At 46.4% G+C, this 22,924-nt stretch overlaps 3 protein-coding genes and 1 long non-coding RNA gene across 8 annotated transcripts in view; 3 read left to right on the plus strand and 1 right to left on the minus strand.

Annotated features, from left to right (window-relative positions):
* Window positions 1-321: 321 nt before the first annotated feature.
* LOC120674165 (60S ribosomal protein L5-1-like) lies at window positions 322-3,351 on the plus strand. Its single transcript, XM_039955301.1, has 9 exons — window positions 322-457; window positions 1,376-1,448; window positions 1,528-1,619; window positions 1,728-1,854; window positions 1,941-2,020; window positions 2,102-2,218; window positions 2,452-2,586; window positions 2,728-2,897; window positions 3,001-3,351. Exons 1-9 carry the CDS (start codon window positions 455-457, stop codon window positions 3,113-3,115), a joined length of 912 nt encoding a protein of 303 aa, XP_039811235.1. The 5' UTR covers window positions 322-454; the 3' UTR covers window positions 3,116-3,351.
* The window catches only part of LOC120674168 (50S ribosomal protein L13-like), a 36,384-nt gene continuing 13,792 nt past the window's right edge, over window positions 333-22,924 (plus strand). For 2 of the 3 annotated variants that reach the window (XM_039955305.1, XM_039955307.1), the window contains exon 1: window positions 333-457. The gene's annotated coding sequence lies outside the window, so the exon portion shown is untranslated. The remainder of the gene's footprint in view (window positions 458-22,924) is intronic. The other variant, XM_039955306.1, reaches the window with a different exon arrangement.
* Window positions 10,255-12,345, minus strand: LOC120674169. The gene is made up of 2 exons (XR_005675001.1): window positions 10,692-12,345; window positions 10,255-10,578 (listed from the first exon to the last, which is right to left on the minus strand). It is a non-coding gene; the product is annotated as an uncharacterized LOC120674169 (long non-coding RNA).
* Window positions 19,113-22,754, plus strand: LOC120674164. Of its 3 annotated transcripts, none has more exons than XM_039955298.1 (5): window positions 19,113-19,388; window positions 19,617-19,987; window positions 20,694-21,826; window positions 21,927-22,124; window positions 22,495-22,754. In XM_039955298.1, the coding sequence occupies exons 2-4, from the start codon at window positions 19,645-19,647 to the stop codon at window positions 21,993-21,995; spliced, it is 1,545 nt and encodes a 514-aa protein (XP_039811232.1). In that variant the 5' UTR covers window positions 19,113-19,388; window positions 19,617-19,644; the 3' UTR covers window positions 21,996-22,124; window positions 22,495-22,754. The 3 variants fall into 3 exon arrangements, with proteins under 3 accessions (XP_039811232.1, XP_039811234.1, XP_039811233.1); XM_039955300.1 differs by having other exon boundaries at window positions 19,119-19,388; window positions 20,703-21,826; XM_039955299.1 differs by lacking the exon at window positions 19,113-19,388 and adding an exon at window positions 19,424-19,503.

Raw genomic sequence — 22,924 nt, forward strand, 5'->3', positions numbered from 1 at the left:
AAAATTGCGTGGCGTTTGGTCACAACATGCAATAAAGTGTGTATTCCATTCATTATTATAAAAAAACCTGTACGTCCAACAATTTTCTTTTGCAAAAAGGTACAGTTAGTACGCAGCTCGTATTTGGGCTAGACAGTGTTTATTTGAGGCCGGAGAAACGAAACAGCCCAGTCCATCCGCCCCATCCAAAATCGTGTCCACGGAGGAATCCAGGGTCTGTCAACTGACGCAAGGCCCATATATCCCCGGAACACCCTCCAACCGATCGTGACCGTCCGCTGCATGAAGGCCAAGGATCCATCCGTCCACCGGATCGCTAGGGTTTCTCCCGGAGTTAAAAGGGCCCGAGGAGCCGCCATTATAAACCCTACCCTTCTCCATCCGCTCCCACCCTCTCGGCTGCCAGGAGAAGCAGCCGCTGCCGCCGCTTCGACAGCCACCGCAGGGTACCAAGATGGTAAGATCCCGAACCCTTCCGCTCCGCTTGTGCTTTTCCTCTCGATCTCTGCTTCTGTGCGTATGTCGCTAGCGTTTGGTTGGGTGGATTTGTTCGCCGACGAGGGGCCGGCATGAGAATTGTTTCGCAGCCGAGGTAGGCGAGCGCGGCGGCAAGGGATTCGTTGTGGCGGCCGTTGAGCTCATGCTATTGTTTTTGTTCAACTGAGATCGTGGTTTAGGCAGAAGTCGAAGATGTTGAACTTGATGTGGCATGATTTGTAGTATTTTCCTCTCATACGCACTTCTATTTCACCGGAAAACGGGAATGGACTGGATGTTCATAGGTTTATTTGGTTAATGGGTTGGTAGTCGCTTGGATTAAGTTAGGACGATTTAGTTATATAGGTTCCTACGCGGTAAATGTATTGGCTGATGTATTTGTGTTTTCGTATCCATGTGATGGGGATCTGTTGTGCCATTTTGTTTGCTTTCTGCTCATGAAAGTTATTCGAGTCTGAAAGCTTGTTCAGCGCTCGGAAGTTGCACTGTTTAGTATTAGGTAGCTAGATCTCCTCATCGAGCGCATATCTGTGATATGCCTGCTATATCCAACTTTATGTTGGATTTTTGTTGGTAGATGTATTTGTGTCTGATCCTAGAATTTTCTTAAGTGGGTTCACTGGTTTAGTGGCTATTCGGTACATTGACTTTGTCATCAGTTGTTTAGTGGGTTCACTTGTTTAGTGGCTATTCGGTACATTGACTTTGTCATCAGTTGTGCTATTACTGCTAATGATGCATTTGCTGCTTGGCTTGCATGTTTATTGGCTTGTATAATGTTGAAACATGAAAGCAGCATGGGAAATCCGTTCTATGTAGATTGCTAGTTTCTCAAAGTTGAATTGTAATTTACCTGCATTTTGCGTGATTTCTGTAGGGTGGTTTTGTCAAGACCCAAAAGACCAGTGCGTACTCCAAGCGATTCCAAGTGAAGTTCAAGAGAAGGCGCGGTATGTTGGGCTTCTCAGCTGATGGCTGGTTTCTGTAATTTGCTGGATTTTTTGACCGTGTATTTGTGTATGTTTGCAGCTGGCAAGACTGACTACAGGGCAAGGATCAGGTTGATTAACCAAGACAAGAACAAGTACAATACGCCCAAATACAGATTCGTTGTGCGATTTGTATCCTTTTAAATATAAGCATTTTGTGCGTTGCTTTTCTGGTTTCTGCTTATTGTTGTGGCATTTTGAGCTTTAGAGGCATTGTATCTCTTAACACAATCACCTTAGACCAACAAGGACATCACTGCACAAATCGTATCTGCAAGTATTGCGGGTGATATGGTACTTGCTGCTGCCTACTCCCATGAGCTGCCACGATATGGTCTTGACGTTGGTCTGACCAACTATGCTGCAGGTATTTTATTTCTTAAAAGTTTTGTGCATATTATGAAACTAAATCATTTATTTTGTATAATCAATTTTTTCGCTCCCATTTTGTAGCCTACTGCACTGGGCTTCTTTTGGCCCGTCGTGTGCTCAAGCTTCGTGATTTGGATAAGGAGTATGAGGGCAACGTTGAGGTAAAATTCAAACATAAGAATTTTTATTTTTAAAATTTTACTGATATTGCAAATGTTTTAATCTTTTTTTTTTGTTCTCAGGCCACTGGTGAAGACTTCTCTGTTGAGCCAGATGATGAGAGGAGGCCTTTCCGTGCTCTTTTGGATGTTGGCCTTGTTAGGACTACCACTGGAAACCGTGTCTTTGGTGCCCTGAAGGTATATTTTCAGATATGTTATTTGCAATTTGATTGTAGCTGGCAATGCTTAAGTTGATAATTGTTTACAACTTGTTCACTTTTCCAAAACATCAAGTGTCCGCTTTAGATTATCTTTCTTGTATCTGAGTCCACACTAAAAGAATGGTTTTCCCATTTCTGTTTATTAAGCTATAGCTATGATGACATGCAAATTATGTGCGAAATTGACACCAGCTGCATTTGTTGCTTCAGGGAGCTTTGGATGGTGGTCTAGATATTCCTCACAGTGAGAAGAGGTTTGCTGGTTTCAAGAAGGATGAAAAGCAGCTGGATGCTGAGGTCCACCGCAAGTACATCTATGGTGGTCATGTTGCTGAGTACATGAGGGTATGTTGTGCATGTTGCACGTCAGATTGTAGTCTTTTCCCTTGTTCCATTAAGATAAGATGATTGTGTTATGAATATGTTAGATCATTTCAAGAGGTTGCTTTGTTAGGATTATGTTTCTAATTCTTATGGTTGGTCCAGACTCTGGCTGAGGAGGAGCCGGAGAAGTACCAGTCTCACTTCAGTGAGTACATCAAGAAGGGTATTGAGGCTGATGACATGGAAGCTCTGTACAAGAAGGTCCATGCTGCCATCCGAGCTGATCCTACCATGGCCAAGTCAACCAAGCAGCCACCGAAGGAGCACAAGAGGTATATATACTACATAGCTAGCTAAAGATTCTGTGCACCCTACATATGATGCAAACATAATTCCATATCTTGTTAGATCTAACTGATTCCTCTGTTTATTTAGGTACAACCCCAAGAAACTGACCTATGAGCAGAGGAAGGCCAGCCTAGTTGAAAGGCTCAACGCCCTCAACTCGTCTGGTGGTGCTGATGATGATGACGATGAGGACGACGAGTGAAGTGTCCCTTCGTAGTAGTGCTATCTTATGTGGCGATCAGAACTTGTGCCATGGCACCTATCGTTACCTGTAGTCCTGCAACAGGCATTTTTGTTTAAGTTTGTCGATGTGAACAAAGCTGTTCTGCTAGTTTTGAGCTGGAGTTAATGGATATTAAAATTAAGATGCTTCCGATTGAACGTGGTTCTTCTGAATCCCCAGTTGTGGTTTGAAACCAAATCCTTCAATATTGCTTCCGTGGTTGGTTAACTATTTTTCTGTTAATTTATTTTTCATTTTGTACCTTCAGTTTTAATCGACGTTAGCCCGTTTTGTCCACATAACTGGTCGATGTCTAGTTTTGGGCACTGGGCGTTCTTGCTGATGCTTCCAATCATCTTGACAGGCGGAAAATTTGGTAAGCAAAATGCGAGTACGGATGATTGTTTGAATGAGAGTGCTAAACTTAAGGTTTTAGCACTTAAGCACATTCAAATTTAAAAAGATCTTTAAAACACGTTCCAAGGTCCAATAGCAGAGTTGATTTTGCATATCTCAACGCCGTAATGGCAGCAACGGTGAGCTTGGCTCGCCGGTCAGTCCTACGTTGTGAGCAGCGGCTGTTCGAACTTCCAACCATTTTGCTACCATCCGTGCTGATCCTACCATATGGCCAAGTCAACCAAGCAGCCACCAAAGGAGCACAAGAGGTATATCCTACATAACTAGCTAACGATTGTATTCTACATCTTGATGTGTTTGTCACCTTAGTTCCACAATTTTTTCTGTTCGGTATAACCTCAAGAAGCTGACCTATAAATTTTTCTGTTCGGTATAACCTCAAGAAGCTGACCTATGAGCAAAAGAAGGCCAGCCTCGTTGAAAGGATCAACGCCCTCCTCCGGTGGTGCCAATAATAACTGATAAGGATGAGGATGGTGAGTGAAGTCAAGGCTTTGTTTGGCTATTCCACGATTTAGTGCGTACGTTTTCTGAGAAGAAAATCTCGCATGCATGGTGTACTAAATGAAGTCTATTTGTAAAATCTTTTTAGGGATGAGTGTAACTTTTCGCGACGAATCTAATGACGGTAATTAATCGACGATTGACTACAATGATGCTACAGTAACTATCCTCTAATCGCGCGGTCAAAGTCTTTATTAAATTCTTCAAGGTCAATAGCACGGGGTTCTGGAGTTGGTTTTGTAAACTGTCTTTGTTTGACATCATAGTTAATGGTCAAAATGTCACTATTCATTAGCACGCTAAAATTCTATCACGAACCAAACGAGGCCAAGTGTAGTAACATCCTAGTAGTGCTATCTATGCGGCGATCAGAATTTTGCTGTGGCACCTATATGTAGTCCTCGTGCAACAATCATTTAAGTTTGGCTTTGTGAACAAAGCTGTTTCTCATAGTTTCAAGCTGGAATTCTGGATATTTAACTCTTATCTCAGTATTAAGGTGTTGCCATTGGAGATGGCTCTTGTGAATCCCTTTTGTTATCGTCTTTGCTTTTTTATTGCTTTCGACAGCTAAGGTGATGGATGTGTGTGCCCCTATGTTTGGAATTATTTATTACTCTGCTTGATTTAGTTCTGTAGCTAATAAACGTTTCATTATTATGTCACGTTAGCTTTAGTTTGCTTATTTAACTTAGTTATGTGACATTATAGCTAAATAATATCGTCAAATGTTTCTTGCATCGGCCTGTCCGGCGCTTGCGATATAAAGCATTGTTGCATGGTTTCTAGGGTACCCACAGCCGGGTGGCGGAGCGCACCCGCCTATTCCCAGTGAGGGAGGACTCTGGGAAGTACTTTGGCGATTGGGCTGATCTAGCTTTTGGAGGAAGCTCACAAGAACACACGATTTAGAGTGGTTCGGGCCGCCGGAGCGTAATACCCTACGTCCACTGAGAGAAGTATTGTTCTTGGTTGTGTACGAACCTATCCTCTGCCGGGCCTTGGCTCTCACCCAGCCTGAGTTTCTTCTAGCGGGCGCCCCCCTTTTATAGACCAAGGGGTGCGGATACATTGGGCATTGAGCCCCGACAAGTGGGCCCAATGTTCTGTGCAGCATACTGTGCAGAGTACTCAAACGACTACAGTGGTTACGAATCTTTCCTCCGATATGCTTCCACGCTCTGCTGCCCCTCTGACTCAGGGGGGTCTTCTCTTGTCCGGTCAGCTAGGTGCCCGTTGGAGTAACGTAGCTTGCGGCGTGGCCTGCTGAGGCTATTATGTAGGCGTCATAATGGGCGAAGCCGAGCCGTCGTATCCGTCTGTTACGGCAGACTGGCAGGCGCGGCGTGGGCGGCACCAGCAGCTCCACTATCTTGGTAATACGCGATCAATAGTGCCTCCTGGTCAAAGAATCGCCTCGGCTTCTGCTACATCAATGCGGACGTCCACCTACCATAATGAATGCTGTGGTGGGTGAGGCTTAGTATGGAGACCAAGCGGCCTTGTACACGTGTCCGTACTTGTAGACACGTATCGGCTCCGGACCACCCCGAGGCAGGGCGTTGATTTCGTCCTTTTGCGAGGGGTCCGGTTACTATACAGGTGGTCCGGGACCCCATCAGGGGTCCGGGACTTCCGCGGGGTCCGGGGCTTCGCGGGAGGTCCGGAGCCCCGGCTGTTTGGTTGAGCGCGCGCCTCTCCTGGGACACGCGGCGCTTCCCGGACCTTTCCCAGTTGTGAGACAGGTCCGGGGCCGTTGTCGAGAGAACCTGGACTCCGGACCACAGGGGTCCGGCTGTTTGGACGTAGCCCAGGATAACTACAAGGCCCTTGCCTAGTCACAGCAAGAGAGGGTACCCCAGTTCTGGGGTACCGACAGTGGCCCCCGGGCCCACCTCGGGTGAGATACGAACCCGCGGGTGGGGCCACCATCATGATGTGTTCCTACGCAAGTTGATTGCGTTGGTGTGCTCATGGAGAGTGCGGGCATCCCGGATCCCTGAGGCCGGTATGCCTGTTGCCAGGTTCAGGTACTAGGGTGCTCTCCACAGGGCGATGAAGGTGTAGGCTTAGGGTACGGAACCAAGCTAAGCGGCTACACAGACTTCGGATTGCTCAGAGAGCAAGCACTACTTCCCGGACCTGGCTCTTAGCGACCATGGCGAGCGGTCTCCGCCGGAGCGGGCCACCGGAGTGGACTTGGAGCGATCGTGGCGAGCGGTCTCCGCCGGAGCGGGCCACCGGAGTGGGCTTGGAGCGACCGTGGCGAGCGGTCTCCGCCGGAGCGGGCCACCGGAGTGGGCTTGGAGCGACCATGGCGAGCGGTCTCCGCCGGAGCGGGCCACCGGAGTGGGCTTGGAGCGACCGTGGCGAGCGGTCTCCGCCGGAGCGGGCCACCGGAGTGGACTTGGGTCGTTGCTGACGATCCGATGAAGCATGTTACCAAACCTCATAGTAAGGTGCAAAGAAACCAAGCCTTATACTAGATGGGAGTCGGGGACCTCTAAAGATAGCAGACTCGGATACTAGAGCACTTGTAACAGGGTAGTGAAGTACGTAAATTTAGGGTACATTACCAGGCTAAGCTACGCGGAGCTTCACTACCCCAGGATACGAGTACCACTTTTCCAGAGCAGATCCTTAGGGGTCCGGGCTGCCTTCCAGCTAGAAGGGGCGTTCCCACCTGACCATAAGCTAGCAACTTAACTTGGATTGTTAGCAACAAGGAAAACTCCGTTCAAGAGGAAAGGATAGTTAAACCAAGGCGAATAAATGTAATCAGGGTGGAGCCTAGGTAAAACTGAGAAAGAAAATCTCCTTTATTATTGTGGTTGTCACGGTATACATCAGAGGTTGGGATTACGAGGTCGGACCTCCACCGCTCCGGACCGCTTCTTGCCTGTTTGTCTGATAGGGCCAGAGGTCGGGTTTGCAAGGTCGGACCTTGACCGCTCTGGACACACACGTAGGCGCCACGTTATTACAAAGGAGGAACTCTCTTAGTCTTTTCTCAGGAGTAACCTACGGCTGCATGCTATACAGCGTGTTGGAAGTGGCATGGCCACTTCTGAATTTTTCATCGTCGTCGGAGGCGAAGGCGCCCCGGATGTGCCTGAACTGCATCATCCAGCATCACCTCGGGAGCTCGGGGGGCCCCTCCTTGCCTAAGAGCTGTCACATGCTTAGGTAGCATGAGACAAATTCTTTGGCCTTGAATGGAAGAGGCCCCCTACCGCCGCCGTCCGCCACCGAGCGCCGACCGCCCGCCCCTGCTGCGGCAGGAGCAGGCTTTCCGCCCCTGCGCAGCGGGGGAAAGTGTGCTCGTATGGACGAGCACGGAGCGTGGAGAAGGGCGGTCGTTCGCCGGCTTGTCCTTGGTGCTCGCGCCTGGGCCCCCGCGCCTGGTGGCGGGGTCCTGTCTGCAGCAACACCAAGAGCCTGGGGCGGTGCCGGAGACGACACGACAACACGGTCAACTTCCTCCGGGATGGCCGTCGGCTCCAGGCTTCATGTTGAGAGAAAGCCTTGAGCCGACGCCATGCCACCGCAGAGGAAGCGTGGCCGTTGCTTGAGAGAAAACCTTGAGTCGACGTAGGGGTAGCAGCGCCCAGCGGCGCCTCCGCTGTGCGCTGCCGCGCCGGCTCTGAGGTGTTGCCGTGGTGACGCACAACAGACGCCGCTGCCGTGCGCCGCCGCACCGTGGGCATTGGTGCCCCAGTGCCATGGCACGTGGCGTGGGTGACGCCCTGCCTTCCTTCATCTTCTCGCTCGTCGTTGCAGAGGATGAACACGGCCCAGAAGCCCGAAGATCCAACCTGCGCCTGACTCCCCACGGACGGCGCCAAATGTTGCAGGGTTTCTAGGGTACCCACAGCCGGGTGGCGGAGCGCACTCGCCTATTCCCAGTGAGGGAGGACTCTGGGAAGTACTTTGGCGATTGGGCTGATCTAGCTTTTGGAGGAAGCTCACAAGAACACACGATTTAGAGTGGTTCGGGCCGCCGGAGCGTAATACCCTACGTCCATTGGGAGAAGTATTGTTCTTGGTTGTGTACGAACCTATCCTCTGCCGGGCCTTGGCTCTCACCCAGCCTGAGTTTCTTCTAGCGGGCGCCCCCCTTTTATAGACCAAGGGGTGCGGATACATTGGGCATTGGGCCCCGACAAGTGGGCCCAATATTCTGTGCAGCATACTATGCAGAGTACTCAAACGACTACAGTGGTTACGAATCTTTCCTCCGATATGCTTCCACGCTCTGCTGCCCCTCTGACTCAGGGGGGGTCTTCTCTTGTCCGGTCAGCTAGGTGCCCGTTGGAGTAACGTAGCTTGCGGCGTGGCCTGCTGAGGCTATTATGTAGGCGTCATAATGGGCGAAGCCGAGCCGTCGTATCCGTCTGTTACGGCAGACTGGCAGGCGCGGCGTGGGCGGCGCCAGCAGCTCCACTATCTTGGTAATACGCGATCAATAGTGCCTCCTGGTCAAAGAATCGCCTCGGCTTCTGCTACATCAATGCGGACGTCCACCTACCATAATGAATGCTGTGGTGGGTGAGGCTTAGTATGGAGACCAAGCGGCCTTGTACACGTGTCCGTACTTGTAGACACGTGTCGGCTCCGGACCACCCCGAGGCAGGGCGTTGATTTCGTCCTTTTGCGAGGGGTCCGGTTACTATACAGGTGGTCCGGGACCCCATCAGGGGTCCGGGACTTCCGCGGGGTCCGGGGCTTCGCGGGAGGTCCGGAGCCCCGGCTGTTTGGTTGAGCGTGCGCCTCTCCTGGGACACGCGGCGCTTCCCGGACCTTTCCCAGTTGTGAGACAGGTCCGGGGCCGTTGTCGAGAGAACCTGGACTCCGGACCACAGGGGTCCGGCTGTTTGGACGTAGCCCAGGATAACTACAAGGCCCTTGCCTAGTCACAGCAAGAGAGGGTACCCCAGTTCTGGGGTACCGACAAGCATCATCTCAGTTACAGGCCTTCACGATGTTTTCTCTGTTATCATCCAGAGACCCATCCTGATTTTAACCATGTCTTATTTTTTATATTATCTAGAGACAAGACCCGACCTGATTTGAAGGCGATACTGCGACCTGTCGATGACTCCCGAATTGCTGCTATACTGCGATCAAACCACGAGCAGAGGCGAAGGTGTACAACGTACTGACCTCAGCCGCCGCCACATAAAAAGGGTTGTTTCGTAGGGAGGGTTTTGCAGATCATGCCATTCTGAGTTGAGTTAATTCCTTTTAATGTCATCAAAATTTTAGCCAATCTCTTCAATGCCATTAAATTTAGGCCATCACTTTATTGCTACTAAAATTTTACTCAAATCCCTTCAATACCATTATGTGAGTGTGCTGTTAGAATGACCGTAAAATGAGGGGGGAAATACGTTACAGCCCCCGTAAAATATGGATGAAAATATTTGTAGGGCCATCCCTGCTCAATACGCCCCTAAGGCCGGGGTGGCGGCGCCCCTCCCTACTCGAGGCCGCGTGAGGCTGGCGCGCACCCCTCCCTGCTCAGTGCCGCCCCCGGGCCTGGGCTTCTTCGCGTCGAGGGGGGAGGGGAATCGGCCTGGCGCCCCCTCCCAGGTGCTCTGTCGCGCGCCCCTCCCTGCTCGGCGCCCCTGGCTGGTCGTCGGGGTCGGGCAGCTCGGCGCCCCTAGCCCTCCCAGCTCGGTGCCCCCTCCAGGTGCTCCTTGGCGCACGCCTGCCTGCTCGTCGGGGTGGAGTGGGTCTGCACTCTGCATATCGGGAGGGGGGGAGGCTGTTCAGCGCCCTGAGGGCCCTGACCACCGTCGGGGTTGCGGTCAGGGTTAGGCAAGGGGGAGAGGGATAAAATCTGAGAGAGGATGGAGTTTCCTTCTTGGGGTTGGAGATAAGATTGATGAGGGTCCAAACGGAAAAATAAAAATTGGCAGATGTAGTTAACATTTCTACACAATATTTTCACGGTGTAGTGCTCCAAATCTAACGGAAATGGCATTGAGAGGGATTGAAGTAAAATCTCAGTGGCAATGAAGGGATAGATTAAATTTTGATGGTATTGGAGGAATTTGCTAAAATTTTGATGGCATTGAGGGAATTAACTCTTCTGAGTTCACCTTGTATGGTCCAAGACAGACAAACCACATTTAGGCGACTTTGCAAATTGTTCTAGGAGAGGGCTACCTTCTTACCATAGAGATTGTAAGAAAGTTTCTGGCTGTAAACTTTGCAATGACTACCTTCTCACCATAGAGATCCTTCTTCAAGTTTTCCAATGACTACCTTTCTACCATAGAGACCATCAATTAACAGAAAGTTTATGGCCGTAAACTTTCCTCCTAGTGAATAACCACATTTATGAAGTTCCTTCAAGATCATGTAGATATCTCTTACCAATAGCTTCACTTCCATTGCATTTTTGGTGAAATATATGCACTTGTGACTGGACCGGACACACAGCTTGTTGGAAGAATGCAAAGCAACCTTCACAGCTTGTTGAAAGAATGCAAAACAACCTTCTAGAGTATTCTCTACAAGACAATAAGAAAATATTTTCATGGAGCACTTTAGAATTAGTAATAAATAAATTAGAAAACTAGGAAATATTAAGAATTCTCTAGAGGGGGGGGCATATGTCACCAACCTATGATCCGCCTTGGCCTATAAATAGAGAACCCCCTCCTTGCCATGCCATCTATCCAAGAATATAGTAGATGAGAAGGATGAGTGCTAGGATAGCCACAAAAAGATGGTGTATTGTATACTCTTGTGTAATACTATTGTGTTGTAATAAATGTTTTGTAAGTGTTAGTCTCTTAGTTTCTAAGTACTTACTTTATAAGTTGTGTATTATAGGCTGACTCTCCCACCCGGGGGTCACAAAGGGTCTGAGTTTCATCGTAGAAAGGCTCTGCCTCTCGAAAGCTAGCTTTCATAGTTGATAGGCTCTGCCACCCGGAAGCGAGAAAGCGGCTCTGCCCGTCGAGAGGACCTTATACACTAAGTAGCTAAAATTGAAAAAGATAACCGACTCTTGGTGAGTCTTAGGTGTAGGTCCCCATCTCGGTTCTCAACATAACTTGTATTACAGCTTTGTCTTTCATCTCCACACTATTTTCAGCTAAACTCATGATATTGGAAGATAGATCTTTCTCATAGTAGAACAAGTCATGGAAAGAACATCTGACTTTTTCTTCATCAATCTCCTCATCAAAATATAGGCATCTTACAACTGATCTTGGTGGCGTGCTGTTGGGCACAACCATAGCTGTGGTTTTTTCTAAATCAGACTTATCATAAATAATTGCATTTTCTGCACAATATTTATTAATCCAACTTTCTATCACAAATTTCTTTCCTTCGATTTGCAAAGCTGGTTTCACACAGATATGTGTACATCTTTGGTAATCATCTGGATTTAAAACCAATCCTCTCATCTCTTTTATCTCTGCTTTAATCTATTTAGGAGCATTGGAAGTATTCTAGAATTCAGTAGGTGAACATAAAATAAAATTATGTATTATATGACTAGAATTTATGTTGGTATATATTCTATTGCACCCCCTTCTGAACCTCATGTTGTGTCCTTGCATTTTCCAACTCCCCGTCTTTGACACATGTCAACATCTCCACCGTATTAGGCAGCAACCGTCGGCGCCGCTCCTCGATCACCCTACTAGTTGGACAAGACTCCGAAGAAATAGTAGAGACTATATCTTTAGAAAGTATGGACAAAATGAGATGTAAGTTTGTGCTCATGCCACCAACTTAGAATGTTAAAAAGTAATCATCAAAACAGGTAATAATGTCACTGTCCAAGTAAGAAGACAACTCAAAAACAACTGCTATAGTAGGAGCAGATGTAGATGCAGGGGGAGTTGAAGAATTAGAAACAGGAGCCTCAAATATCTTATCCTATGCTGTTTTTTTTCTTACCAGTAGATCCTGCTGCTTGAGAGTGCCTTTGCAACCTATATACACCAAAATTGGTTTCATATTTATTAAAACAGTTTGTATAATTTAGTTCTCACCTCACTGAAGTAATTGAAATAATCAGTACTGTCGTGGGCTTTTTAGGGTACCCACAGCCGGGTGGCGGAACGCACCCGCCTAATCCCAGAGGGGGAGTACTCGGGGAGGTGCTAAGCTATTAGGCCGATCTAGCTTCGGGGCAAGAACGCAAGAACACACGGATTTGGAGTGGTTCGGGCCGCCGGAGCGTAATACCCTACGTCCACTGTGTGGTGTACTGCACTAGGAATGGATGAGTCTATCCTCTGCTTCCCCGTCCTCCTTTGGACCTGAGTCCTTCACTAACGGGCGTCTCTCTTTTATAGAGCAAGGAGAGCGCGTACACAGGTGTTGGACCCCGACAGGTGGGCCCAACAAGGATGTATACCTTACTAAAAAGATATTAATGGCTCTACAGTGGTGGAGCATCTCTTGCCAGATACGCTTCATCGTCCTGTCTTATCGGCGAGGCGCCCGTTGAGGCAGTGTAGATTGCGGCGTAGACTGTTGGGTCTACCGTGTAGGCGTTATGATACTCCGTCGCCGAGTTGTTGTGTCTAACTGGTGTAGCAGACTGACGTGCGTGGCGTGTGCGGGCGCCAGCGGCTGTACTGTGCTCCTTGGGTTCTGCTGTGGCAGAGCGCACTCAATACCTCCCGCATTGAATGCGGTAGGTGGGCAAGTCTTCCCGAGGAAGCTTGGCAGCCGCTCGTGTACCTGCGCCCGCGGACACGCGGCGGCTCCGCACCCCCAGGCGGGGTGTCTGTTCCCTCCCTTCCGAGGGGTTCGGATAGTATATGGGGGTTCGGGACCCCGTGGGAGGTCCGGGCCCCCTGACTGAGCGCTCCCTTCTCCGGGACACGTGGCATCACCGGACCCTTCCCAAGCGGAGAGCGGGTCCGGGACCGTTTGCCGGGAGAGTAGGGCTCCGGACTATAGGGGTCCGGCTGCTCTGCCGCCAGGGCGTAGTTAAGGATAACTACGAGACTCTTGCCTAGGCATAGCAAGAGGGGGTACCCCAGACCTGGGGTACCAACAAGTACCAATGGTCTGAGAAAAAAGCTGGAGAACATTATGAAAACCTCTTATTTTGGCTGTAGAATCCAAAATAAATGCAAAAGAATACAAAAGAGGTATGTTGTGCGGGAACTTTAGTTTCATAGAAGTAACAATGTTTATAAGCAATGGATCAGTCTCTTTGACATACAAATGACTACAATGTCACGAATATGATGCAGCATCAAAGGAAAATTTGGATAGTAAATACCAGATAAAGTAAAAGCTGATTCATGAAGCAGTTCAAGAAACTCCATAATCTCTTCAGCAACAATCCAATGATCATAATCTAGTAGCGGCTCACCATTAATCAAACTATAATTAGCATAAATAAAGATAGAGGTGTTTTTGTATGGTATAAGGTGCTTGAGCATGATATAAATAGAATTTCACCTCACATCCATAACTAAACCAAATTCATGAGCGCGGAGATGGAGTGATACCAGTTGTGGCAGAACCACCTGAATTATCCCGGCTCAAGTGCGTAGGCCATCACCATAAAGGCAACACCAGCTCAAACGCACTTCAAACGGAACAATTCTTGGTCTGTCGGGTAACGTCCCGATACAACCACCGGTTCTCGGATCGAACAAGCATACCCCGCACGAAGGCGAGTCCAGAGATATTACAACCACCATTTTACAACACAGACATAGTAATGATTACAAACCAGTTCAAACCATTATTACAAAAACCAACTTAAGTAAAGCAGTTATACAAGCCATAACTATAAGTTCAGAGTTTAGACAGCGGAAGATAAAACACGACGGCTACAACACGTCGCAAAAGGACACCAGGCTAGCCCAAGCATGGTATCACTCGTCATAGTCATTGCCGGTCGAAGACGTATCCCACTCTACGGACCAGCCAGGAGGCAACGAGCAAGGATATGTCAAGCTAGCGATTTGATCCTCAAAACTTATACCTAAAAAAGGGTTTCAACAGCAAGGCTGAGTATTCTAATACTCAGCAAGACTTAACCGCCAACGGGTATAAGTAGCCCACTATAGCTAGACTATGCAAGGTTCTGTGAGGCTCTGGTTTTCCTTTTGCTGAAAAGCAATAAAGAGTAGATCCTTACTTTCAAGTTTTAGCTTTCAAGATTCTAGATGATTAACCATTCTATGTAAGCAACTACTAACCAATCATGGTAGAAAACTAAGCAAACATCAAGATTGATAAATCATATTGTTGCTCTTATTACTCTGTGTGGCAAAGGGATCAAGCAGTCTCATGTCATCATGAGAGGCGGACGATTCTGAATCAAAATTCAACCTTGCAAGGCAAACCTAACACACACGTTTGGAACACCGTCGGGTCGTCTCCAAACAACCGTTGACCTTTCTTTCCGGCTTGTGGATAGGGTCACTCTCCCCGACTACAGGGCTCCAAGGCCGAACCTTGTCCCTCGAAGTCGTAGTGTTGCGCAACATAAAAATAAAACTTATCCCTAAGAGAGAGTGAAAGGTATATCCACTCCCCGGTCCAATCGGCTACTAGGCTTGCCGGGTACCATATTTACGGCATGTGGCTAGTACTTTCAAAAACTTAACCACCGCTACCACACACCGCGACCTTAACAAGTTCATCAACACAGATGGGGTCTCACATAAGGTCATGATATCGAACACAACCCCGTCTGTCGTCCTTACATTGATAACAGAAAGTAAACAAGCAATTCCTATAAAGCTCGCGAGTGACAGGCAATCACTCGACTTTTACCGGTCCTATAAGCTTAGCAAGTAGTCGAACTCAGGTCTAGTATTCAGTACATAGGTTCCTAGGATCATGCATCTAGGGTTTCAATTCAAATCCTAAGAACTGTAAATGCACAAGTAAATAACAGTAAGTGATAATAATTTGAAATATAGGTTATGTCCGGGGCTTGCCTTCTCGGTAGTCACTAACTATTTCAGCTCTAGGCTCTTCCAAACTTTGGTTCGGGGCTTCAGTTAGTTCAGCGGCGTTCACCTGGACTTCTGGATCACCTCCGTCAGACTCCGGGATCAGCTCGTACGTCCCGTCCGATAAGGCAGTCGTATCTATATGTAATGCAAGAACAGAATTATCAACACACATGGGCAATCATTTATAGAGTAGTTAAATAACAATTCTAACTACACAAGGCATCATGATCAACAGCACAAGAAAGCTACACTAACTTCATAAAGTGAGTGGTGGTTGTTTCCAATGGCAATTAAATTAAGGTTTACTAATAAATAAATAACTCAGAGAAAGAATAGTAATAAATTTAGAAAAAAATTACCCTAAACATAACATGAACAGACTAAGCTACCCTGCAAAAATCATGCCAAAACATGTAGCCATTTATTCACCACAAATTATTCAATCAGACAACACCTAGAACAATTTTGAAATATACAGGTCAAACTGGAGCAAAGAAGAATCTCAAAATTTAACACGAGGTCTACACAGGGATGATTTAGCTACTGTGAATTTTTCATAATTTTATTTACACATAAATAATTATGAGAAAATAAACAAAATAGAACAACAGATTAGCAAGATTCATTTTTAGCTCCTGTTCTAGTCATGAACTGATGCTCAAACTTCCTGGACAATCTAATATACTCCATATGAACACTCAGGAATATTTTAATGATTTTTCATGAACAGAAACTATTTAACATAAATAAAGTCTACTAAACAAGGATTAAATTAAATAAAAAGCTACACATTAGCACTGAGCACGAAATTTTTATAGAAAAACTAGTGTCACATGAGTAAACTACCATAAAAATTTCAGAGCAAGACAAGCTTTCAATCATCATATAAGAAAAAGATTAAATAACTAGTCTTTATTTACCTAGTGACACAAAACCATTTACCCAGCAAAAACTTGCAACAAACACCTACCATATTATGGTTCTAATGCAAAGAGCTTTACACAAGGATTCCAAAACATCCAAGTTTACATTTTTCTGAATTTCCTTCGATTTTCTATGGAATTTCAAAGATCTCAGCCAGAAATTACAAAGAAGTCCTTAGAGCACTATTCACATGAGTCTAGGCCTATTCAAATAACACCCTGGAGTTTCCGGAATTCTAAACCCGAGGTCCCTGGGCCGGGTCAGAGGGGGAGGCGGGGTTTGACCGGCCGTTTCCCGGCGAGGGGCTCACCGGCGGCGAGGGTAGAGGGGTGTGGGAGCTTCACGGTTTCAAGGCGCACCACAGGGTGGTCTTGGGGTGCGGGGAGGGGCTCGGAGGCGGCGGCTCGACGGAGCAGGGCGGGTCAGCGGCGGAGTTCGACGGCGGCTAGGGTTCTCCGGTGGGGGTTGGGCGAGGGGAGGTGGTCGAGGAGCTGCGCGGGGATGAGGCGGAGCGATTTACGGGGTTAATTGAGGGCGGAGAAGTGCGGAGGAGCGGGTTCGACGGTGGCTTGAGCTCGCCGGCGTTCACGGTGGAGCGACGGCGTGTTCTGGGGTCTGGAAGCGAGGAGCAAGCGAAAGGGCGAACGGATTAGCTTGCTGGGGCTTTTGTAGTGCCCGGGCGCTCTCTAGAAGAGGGCGGCGGCCTCTGCAGCGGGCTTGCCACCGCGACGGCGAGGTGGCGGCGGCGCGGACGCTTCTGGGCTCAGCGGCGCGCGTGGCACGGCCGGGGGGCTCCAGCGCGAGGCAACAGGCGTGGGAGGAGGAGCAGCGCGACGCGTGGGCGCCAGCGCGAAGCAAAGGGGTGGCCGAGAAGGCTCTCACGGCGCCGGCGGGCGGCGCTGTCGGTCGGCGGTGGAAAAACAGAGGAAGGAGCTGGAGGAAGGGGATAAGGGCTAGTTTGCAATTTCTGAAAATTCCAGGGACTAAACTGTAAACCAGCGATAACTTTTAAAATAGGGCTCAAATGAAAAAGTGCCCAATATGAAAGTTGTTCAATTTTTCAAGATCTACAATTTTGATGTTGTGCAAAAATTTATTTGACCAAAGATTCAAGAGCTAAAATTAAAAACATTGAAGGGATTTTGAATTCTAGGAATTTTGTCTTTTTCAAAGCAATTTCACTTCAAATTTAGACTTAAAAGCAAAATTTGCTACCATGCAATAAATGCACTGAATTTTGCAAAAACACCCTTCACAAAAGCTATAACTGCACAACCTATTCAAATATAACTGCAGAAAGGACTTTGCATAAAATCATAATTACACATATAACCTTTTATAATCACAAAAAAAATCCTTTTTCAAGCAATTCAAACACATGATGCATAAAAAAATATACATAACTACTGTGCAGACACCCAGGGTGTTACAGCATCAAGTGTGGTCGAATCAGGGGATGAGGGGATTAGGTTTAGGGTTCCACGTCGGGGCACATATATGCGGGGTGGAGGCAGCTCCAGGGCCTCGTCGACCGTTGGGGCAGTAGGCCATTGCTAGGCCAGCCTGCTCCCCGCGTGCCGGGCCGGGCCGCCCGACGTGCTGGGTGGTGGTCGATGCCCGGCACTACCTAGCATAAGCTAGATCGGGTCGGCTTAGGTCAGCCTAAAAGATAGGCTTTCGAGCGGACTGCAGGCTAAATAAAAAATCTATGTTATATGAGAGGAGAGTGTAACATGTTGAAAAAAAAGGAAACACGACGTGGGAGAAAGATATAATGGTTTGGGCGTGAAGGAAAAATAAGAATCAAATTTAACACGTATCAAGAAATCAATCTTTGCTTTAGATTTTAAGAAATATAAGAAAAAAAAATATTTCTTCCGTCCCAAAATAATTATAACTATAGAGTTTAAAATTTGTCTTGAAAAACTTACAAATTTTGACCGTTCTACTAAAATAAATTTGTACTTCTGACGCCCGGAGGTGATGGCGGTGTTGGACGGCGGAGACGGACGAGATGAGCCCTACCGGGCGCCTACTGCAGCGGCCGACGGCGACGATAACAGACGGCGACGGATGCGACGGCAGCGGACGACGAGGGCAATCGAAAGGAACGCGGACGGACGAGAGGATTCACGGATGGATGCTAGAGGCGAGAAGAGATGCTGGCATGCGGCGGCAGCTCTCGATGGGGAAAAAAGAAACCGAGCCGTGAAGTTCTCGATGGGAAAGAAGGGACCGAGCCGTCCGCCTGAAGACCAGCCCCGAGCCGTACTCGTTGAGAGCCGAGCGTCGTGGTCCCAGGGTGTCGATCCCCTCGGAGGCCACGCGGCACAAATCGAGGACTGTTTTGTTTGGATATACATGAGATAATTTTTAATTTTATTTTTAGTTTTAAATTAGTTCTCGTGGATCCAAATATGTGGTCTAACTTTGGACTAAAGTGAACTAAAGCGAGTAAAGTTTTTACTTAAATTTTTTATTTGGTCGTCATATGTCATTGTTACATGAGTTTTAATCTAACTCATATGTGAGTCGGATCAGCTCTCCATTCACAACTCGATTATGTAGATTCTTATAAATTAATATATGGGTAACTATACATACAAATACTTATACCAACTTTGCCCGTAGCAATGCATAGGTATAATTTGCTGTGTTCGCTTGGCTTGTCAGCCAACCAGCCAGCAGTACTGTTCTCTTATACTAAATCAGCACCAGCCACCAATTAACAGCCAGTCAGCCGTACTATTCTCTCATAACAAATCAGCATCAAGCACCAACAACATCCAAGCGAATTTAGCGAATGACTAGTTAGTTTTGGGCTAAAGTGAATCAACTCTCTCAAATCATTAGCCCCTAATTTACGTGGCTCAGTAAAAAAGATGAGTCTGCACATACTCTTAGATATTGGTGAGCATTAAAGCAAGTATTGAGGCTATAAACTGACTAAATGCTTAGGGAAAGGGAGAGAAGAGGAGAGAAGTTATCTTCTCTGCAAAAGCACAAGAACTAAATTATTTTATGAGCGAACAAGTAAGTCATATATTAATGGCGACGACTTAACTACTCCACAAGTGGTCTAAAAGGTGGGCTACAATATTCTTACCTATATTATTAATTTTATTCTTAATTTATGAACCTGAACACCCTACTACCTTACCAATTTAAATTTAAATATTAGCTGCCAAAATTAGCCTACCACTGCCAGGCCATGGTCCTCTCAACTCGAAGCACCCATAGTTTCCATAGAAAAAAACTCGAAGCATCCATCGACCATCGGTCACTGACTCAACCAGCACCATCTTCTCCGCCCGCCCTCCGGCCGCGTGGCCGCCGTCGGACTCGCCGCCGGCATCCGTCCGTCTTCGTATCCTAATCCCTCTCGTTACCGGTGTTTGATAGGCGTGGAGCAGAATTCTGGATTGATTCCTTTTGCAGAGAAGGTAAACCCTAACCTTTTCTTGTGCAGATGCCCCCCCCCCCCCCCCCCCCCCCCAATAGGAACGGGTATTTTCTTGTAGCTGCTGTCAATCAAACACAAATCCCTCACCCCGTAAGGTAGTGAAGCGCCTTCGTGGCTGAAGCGCCACACGAACACTGACTCTACGATTTTGCCAGTTCTGCATCGTAGTTCATTGCGTAGCATAATACTTTGCTTATTGTTACTTCAGATTCCAGGTGGCAAACTCCACTTTGGAGATGGTTCGACTCTTTTTGCATGTGCCAACAGAAGGTGGCAGTGTTAATACAGATGCCGTGGAGGCGAGGAAATCTCTTCTTAACAATGTTGAATCCATAATCAATTCAATTATCAAGTCAGCAGGCAGGTATGAAACTCGGTTGTGGCTGTGCAGCACTGTCTCGTCGGTCCATTCCCTCAGTCGCCAGGACCAGCGGAACCTATTTCTCGATCTCTTAGAAATGAAGAATTCCAGGAGAGATGTTGCTGCCCGCTTGCTGCGTATGATTTTTGATAAGAAGCCCAAAATGGCTGGGTCTATTCTAGCAAAAAAAGGCCATATACTGGAGGAATTCTTCCGAGGTAATTTCACATTGATATGTTTTTTCTTTCTTTTGAATGCTGCAGTCCACCAGTTGCACAAATTTGATAAAACTGTGTACAGAATATCTCCCCAACTCATTAGTTGCATAAAAGCGGCTAAACTATTTGCTCAGCTTGTTCTCACATTGTAGCACAATTTGTGCTGGTTCTAAGGAATATGACAGCGCCTTGTCATGTTATAAATCACATACTACCTTTTACCATACTTCAGTGTCTCTCTCATGTAAATGGGATAGCATAGTGTTCTAGAAGTTAGTAACACACTTCCATGTATCTAACGGAAATTCAAATGATGTTTCAGCCCACCTATTTTTAGTTTTCTTTAGGTACATCTGGGAATGTGGTGAACCACTTTGCCTTATCATCAAACTTCTTCCAATTACTCAGATATGACTATTATATCAAGTCCCAGCAAAATCAATAGGGTATCCTGAACAAGCTTCACTCAAAGGGAGGCTGTGTGCCCCTTTGTCCTGGCCACTTAAGTGGTCCCTTTGTCAAGTAAAAGCAAATATTTGTGATATTTTTTTGCCCTGCTGAACTGTTGCCATGTAGCAAGAATTGGTCCAGATTCTAGTTGGAACTGCTTTTGTTATGAATAGCACTTGTATTCATCATGAGGGCTCTAGGACCGAACATATACATCTAACAGCTTTCATTGCATACAATACATAACCTCTTTTAGTATCTGCAGGAAACCCAAAGCGGATAATACAGTGGTTTGGTCATTTTGCTGTTACTGGTGAATCCACACATAAGAAGGGTGCAAAAGCACTTTCTCAGTTTGCATTCGTAAATCGTGACATGTGCTGGGAAGAACTTGAGTGGAAAGGAAAGCACGGGCAGTCTCCTGCTGTTGTTGCTACTAAGCCTCACTATTTTCGTGATCTTGATGTTCTCAAAACAGTGGAAAATTTCCTGGAGTATGTCCCTGACTTCTGGTCTTCGGATGAGCTTGCTGATTCTATTAAAGATGGTGAAATACTGCAAATTGATGCAGGATATTTTGTAGATCAATTTTTGTACTTGATGTACGAGGACAATTCCAAAGATGCATGGTGTGTGGTTGAAGATTTTTTGATAGATGAGCAGTTTTCCTCTCTTTCCCAACATCTTCTTATTCATTTGGATGAGCAAAGGCTTCTTGATTTCTTAAAATCGTTAGGCAAGCTCATCAGTCCTACTTCGCAATGCAAGGAATTGGCATTTCCATGCTGTTGGCTTGAGGTTCTTTTGTCAAGACATTGTGATCACCTATCTCTTGATGATCTTGTCTTATTGAACTGTGTCATTGCCAAGGGTAGACAGCTTTGGCGGCTCATGAATGACGAAGAACAACAGGAAGAACAAGAACAAGTGGGAGAGATCCTGAAGGGCATAAATCATTTGACTGTTTCTGATCATTTTGCTCTCATGAAGGAACTGGTGGAGAGAGAATTTCCTGATGCACTTAAGTGGATAGGCATTCAGTCCTGGGTCATCTTCTGTGTTTTGTCTAAAGAATGCAGATCAGGATATTCCTGTGAATCTTTGTTCTCTCATAACAAAATAGAGTTTCGCAAGGCCGAGGATTACACATTAGTTCAAAATGATGGGTGCTCAATTAAACATTTACCGGATACTGATTATGTGGCTCTTGCTGGAAGTAGTCAGAAAAGGAGAAAGAGGAATAGGAGCACAAAACGGCATAGATATGATTCTGATGATGACAAGCTTGATGACCTGCTTGAACTTGGATCTTCCAATGGAAAGAACTATGTTGAATCACGAGGAAGCTGGCACCTTTCAACTGATGGTTTCTCAGCTTCTTGGGACATTGTATGTTACATTCTTTGTTTCTGAATACTGCAGTCATTGAATCAATTAATCTTCTTAACTTTTATTCTATACATTTATGGTTGCCATCGTATTCCTGCAGGCGGACATACCGGATCACCTTTCTACATGTTATTTGAAGATATGGGTAAAGTGGGCTTGCTTTAGATGATTCTCATCACAGCATGTGTAGTGTGGCGATCCTGCTACCTTTCAGGCGACAACATCTTGGAGCATGGAGCCTGTATATGCAGGCATATCTCTATATCAAATCTGCAATATTTGGTGATGAATTATGAGGGTAAGTGTTATCTTTCTGTACTTCATCTCCTATGGCAGAGGGTTGGAGTTCTATTGTTTGTGCATGCTGTAGAATCTGTAGGCTCGTGGTGGTTGTGATACTGCAGTGCCTTTCAGTCATCTTTTTCACTGTCACGCTACAACTACAACTATAAACAATGCATTTGCTATATTTATTTCGTTTTAAAGTGTGGTCACATTTGTTGATATTTTTGCATTTGCTATATTTATTTCGTTTTAAAGTGTGGTCGCATTTGTTGATATATATATATATATATATATATATATATATATATATATATATATATATATTGCATTTGCTATACTGATTTCGGTTTAAAATATGATCACATTTGTCAATGTTTTTGCAGATTCTTGCATCCAGGGATTGCTGAATGCTGCGTGAGATCCAGTATCAACTAGCTTTAGAAGCTTGATGTAGGTCGACACCAAAGATTTTTGGTTGCATAGACAATGAATGGTCCAGTCATTCATTTGGATTTTGGAGGTGGTTACTGACGTTACATATATTGAAACAAAGTCTGTATTATACTGTGCAGTGCTAGTGACTTCCAATAAAATTGCAACTACACCTTTTATACAATGAAATGTGCAAGATTTTTGCTGTGAATTTGACCACCTACTGGGATTATTACCATGGTTCATAAGGCGCTAAGGCGACTTGTGGCGACCTACCACCCTCACAACGCCTAGGCGACGTCATAGACATACTATGAACATGGCATGACAACAAAACTTTGTAGCATATACATACCTTTTTTGGACTGCTGTACCACCCAT

The sequence above is a fragment of the Panicum virgatum genome, chromosome 5N (assembly GCF_016808335.1).
Source record: "Panicum virgatum strain AP13 chromosome 5N, P.virgatum_v5, whole genome shotgun sequence".
NCBI classification, from domain to species: domain Eukaryota; kingdom Viridiplantae; phylum Streptophyta; class Magnoliopsida; order Poales; family Poaceae; genus Panicum; species Panicum virgatum.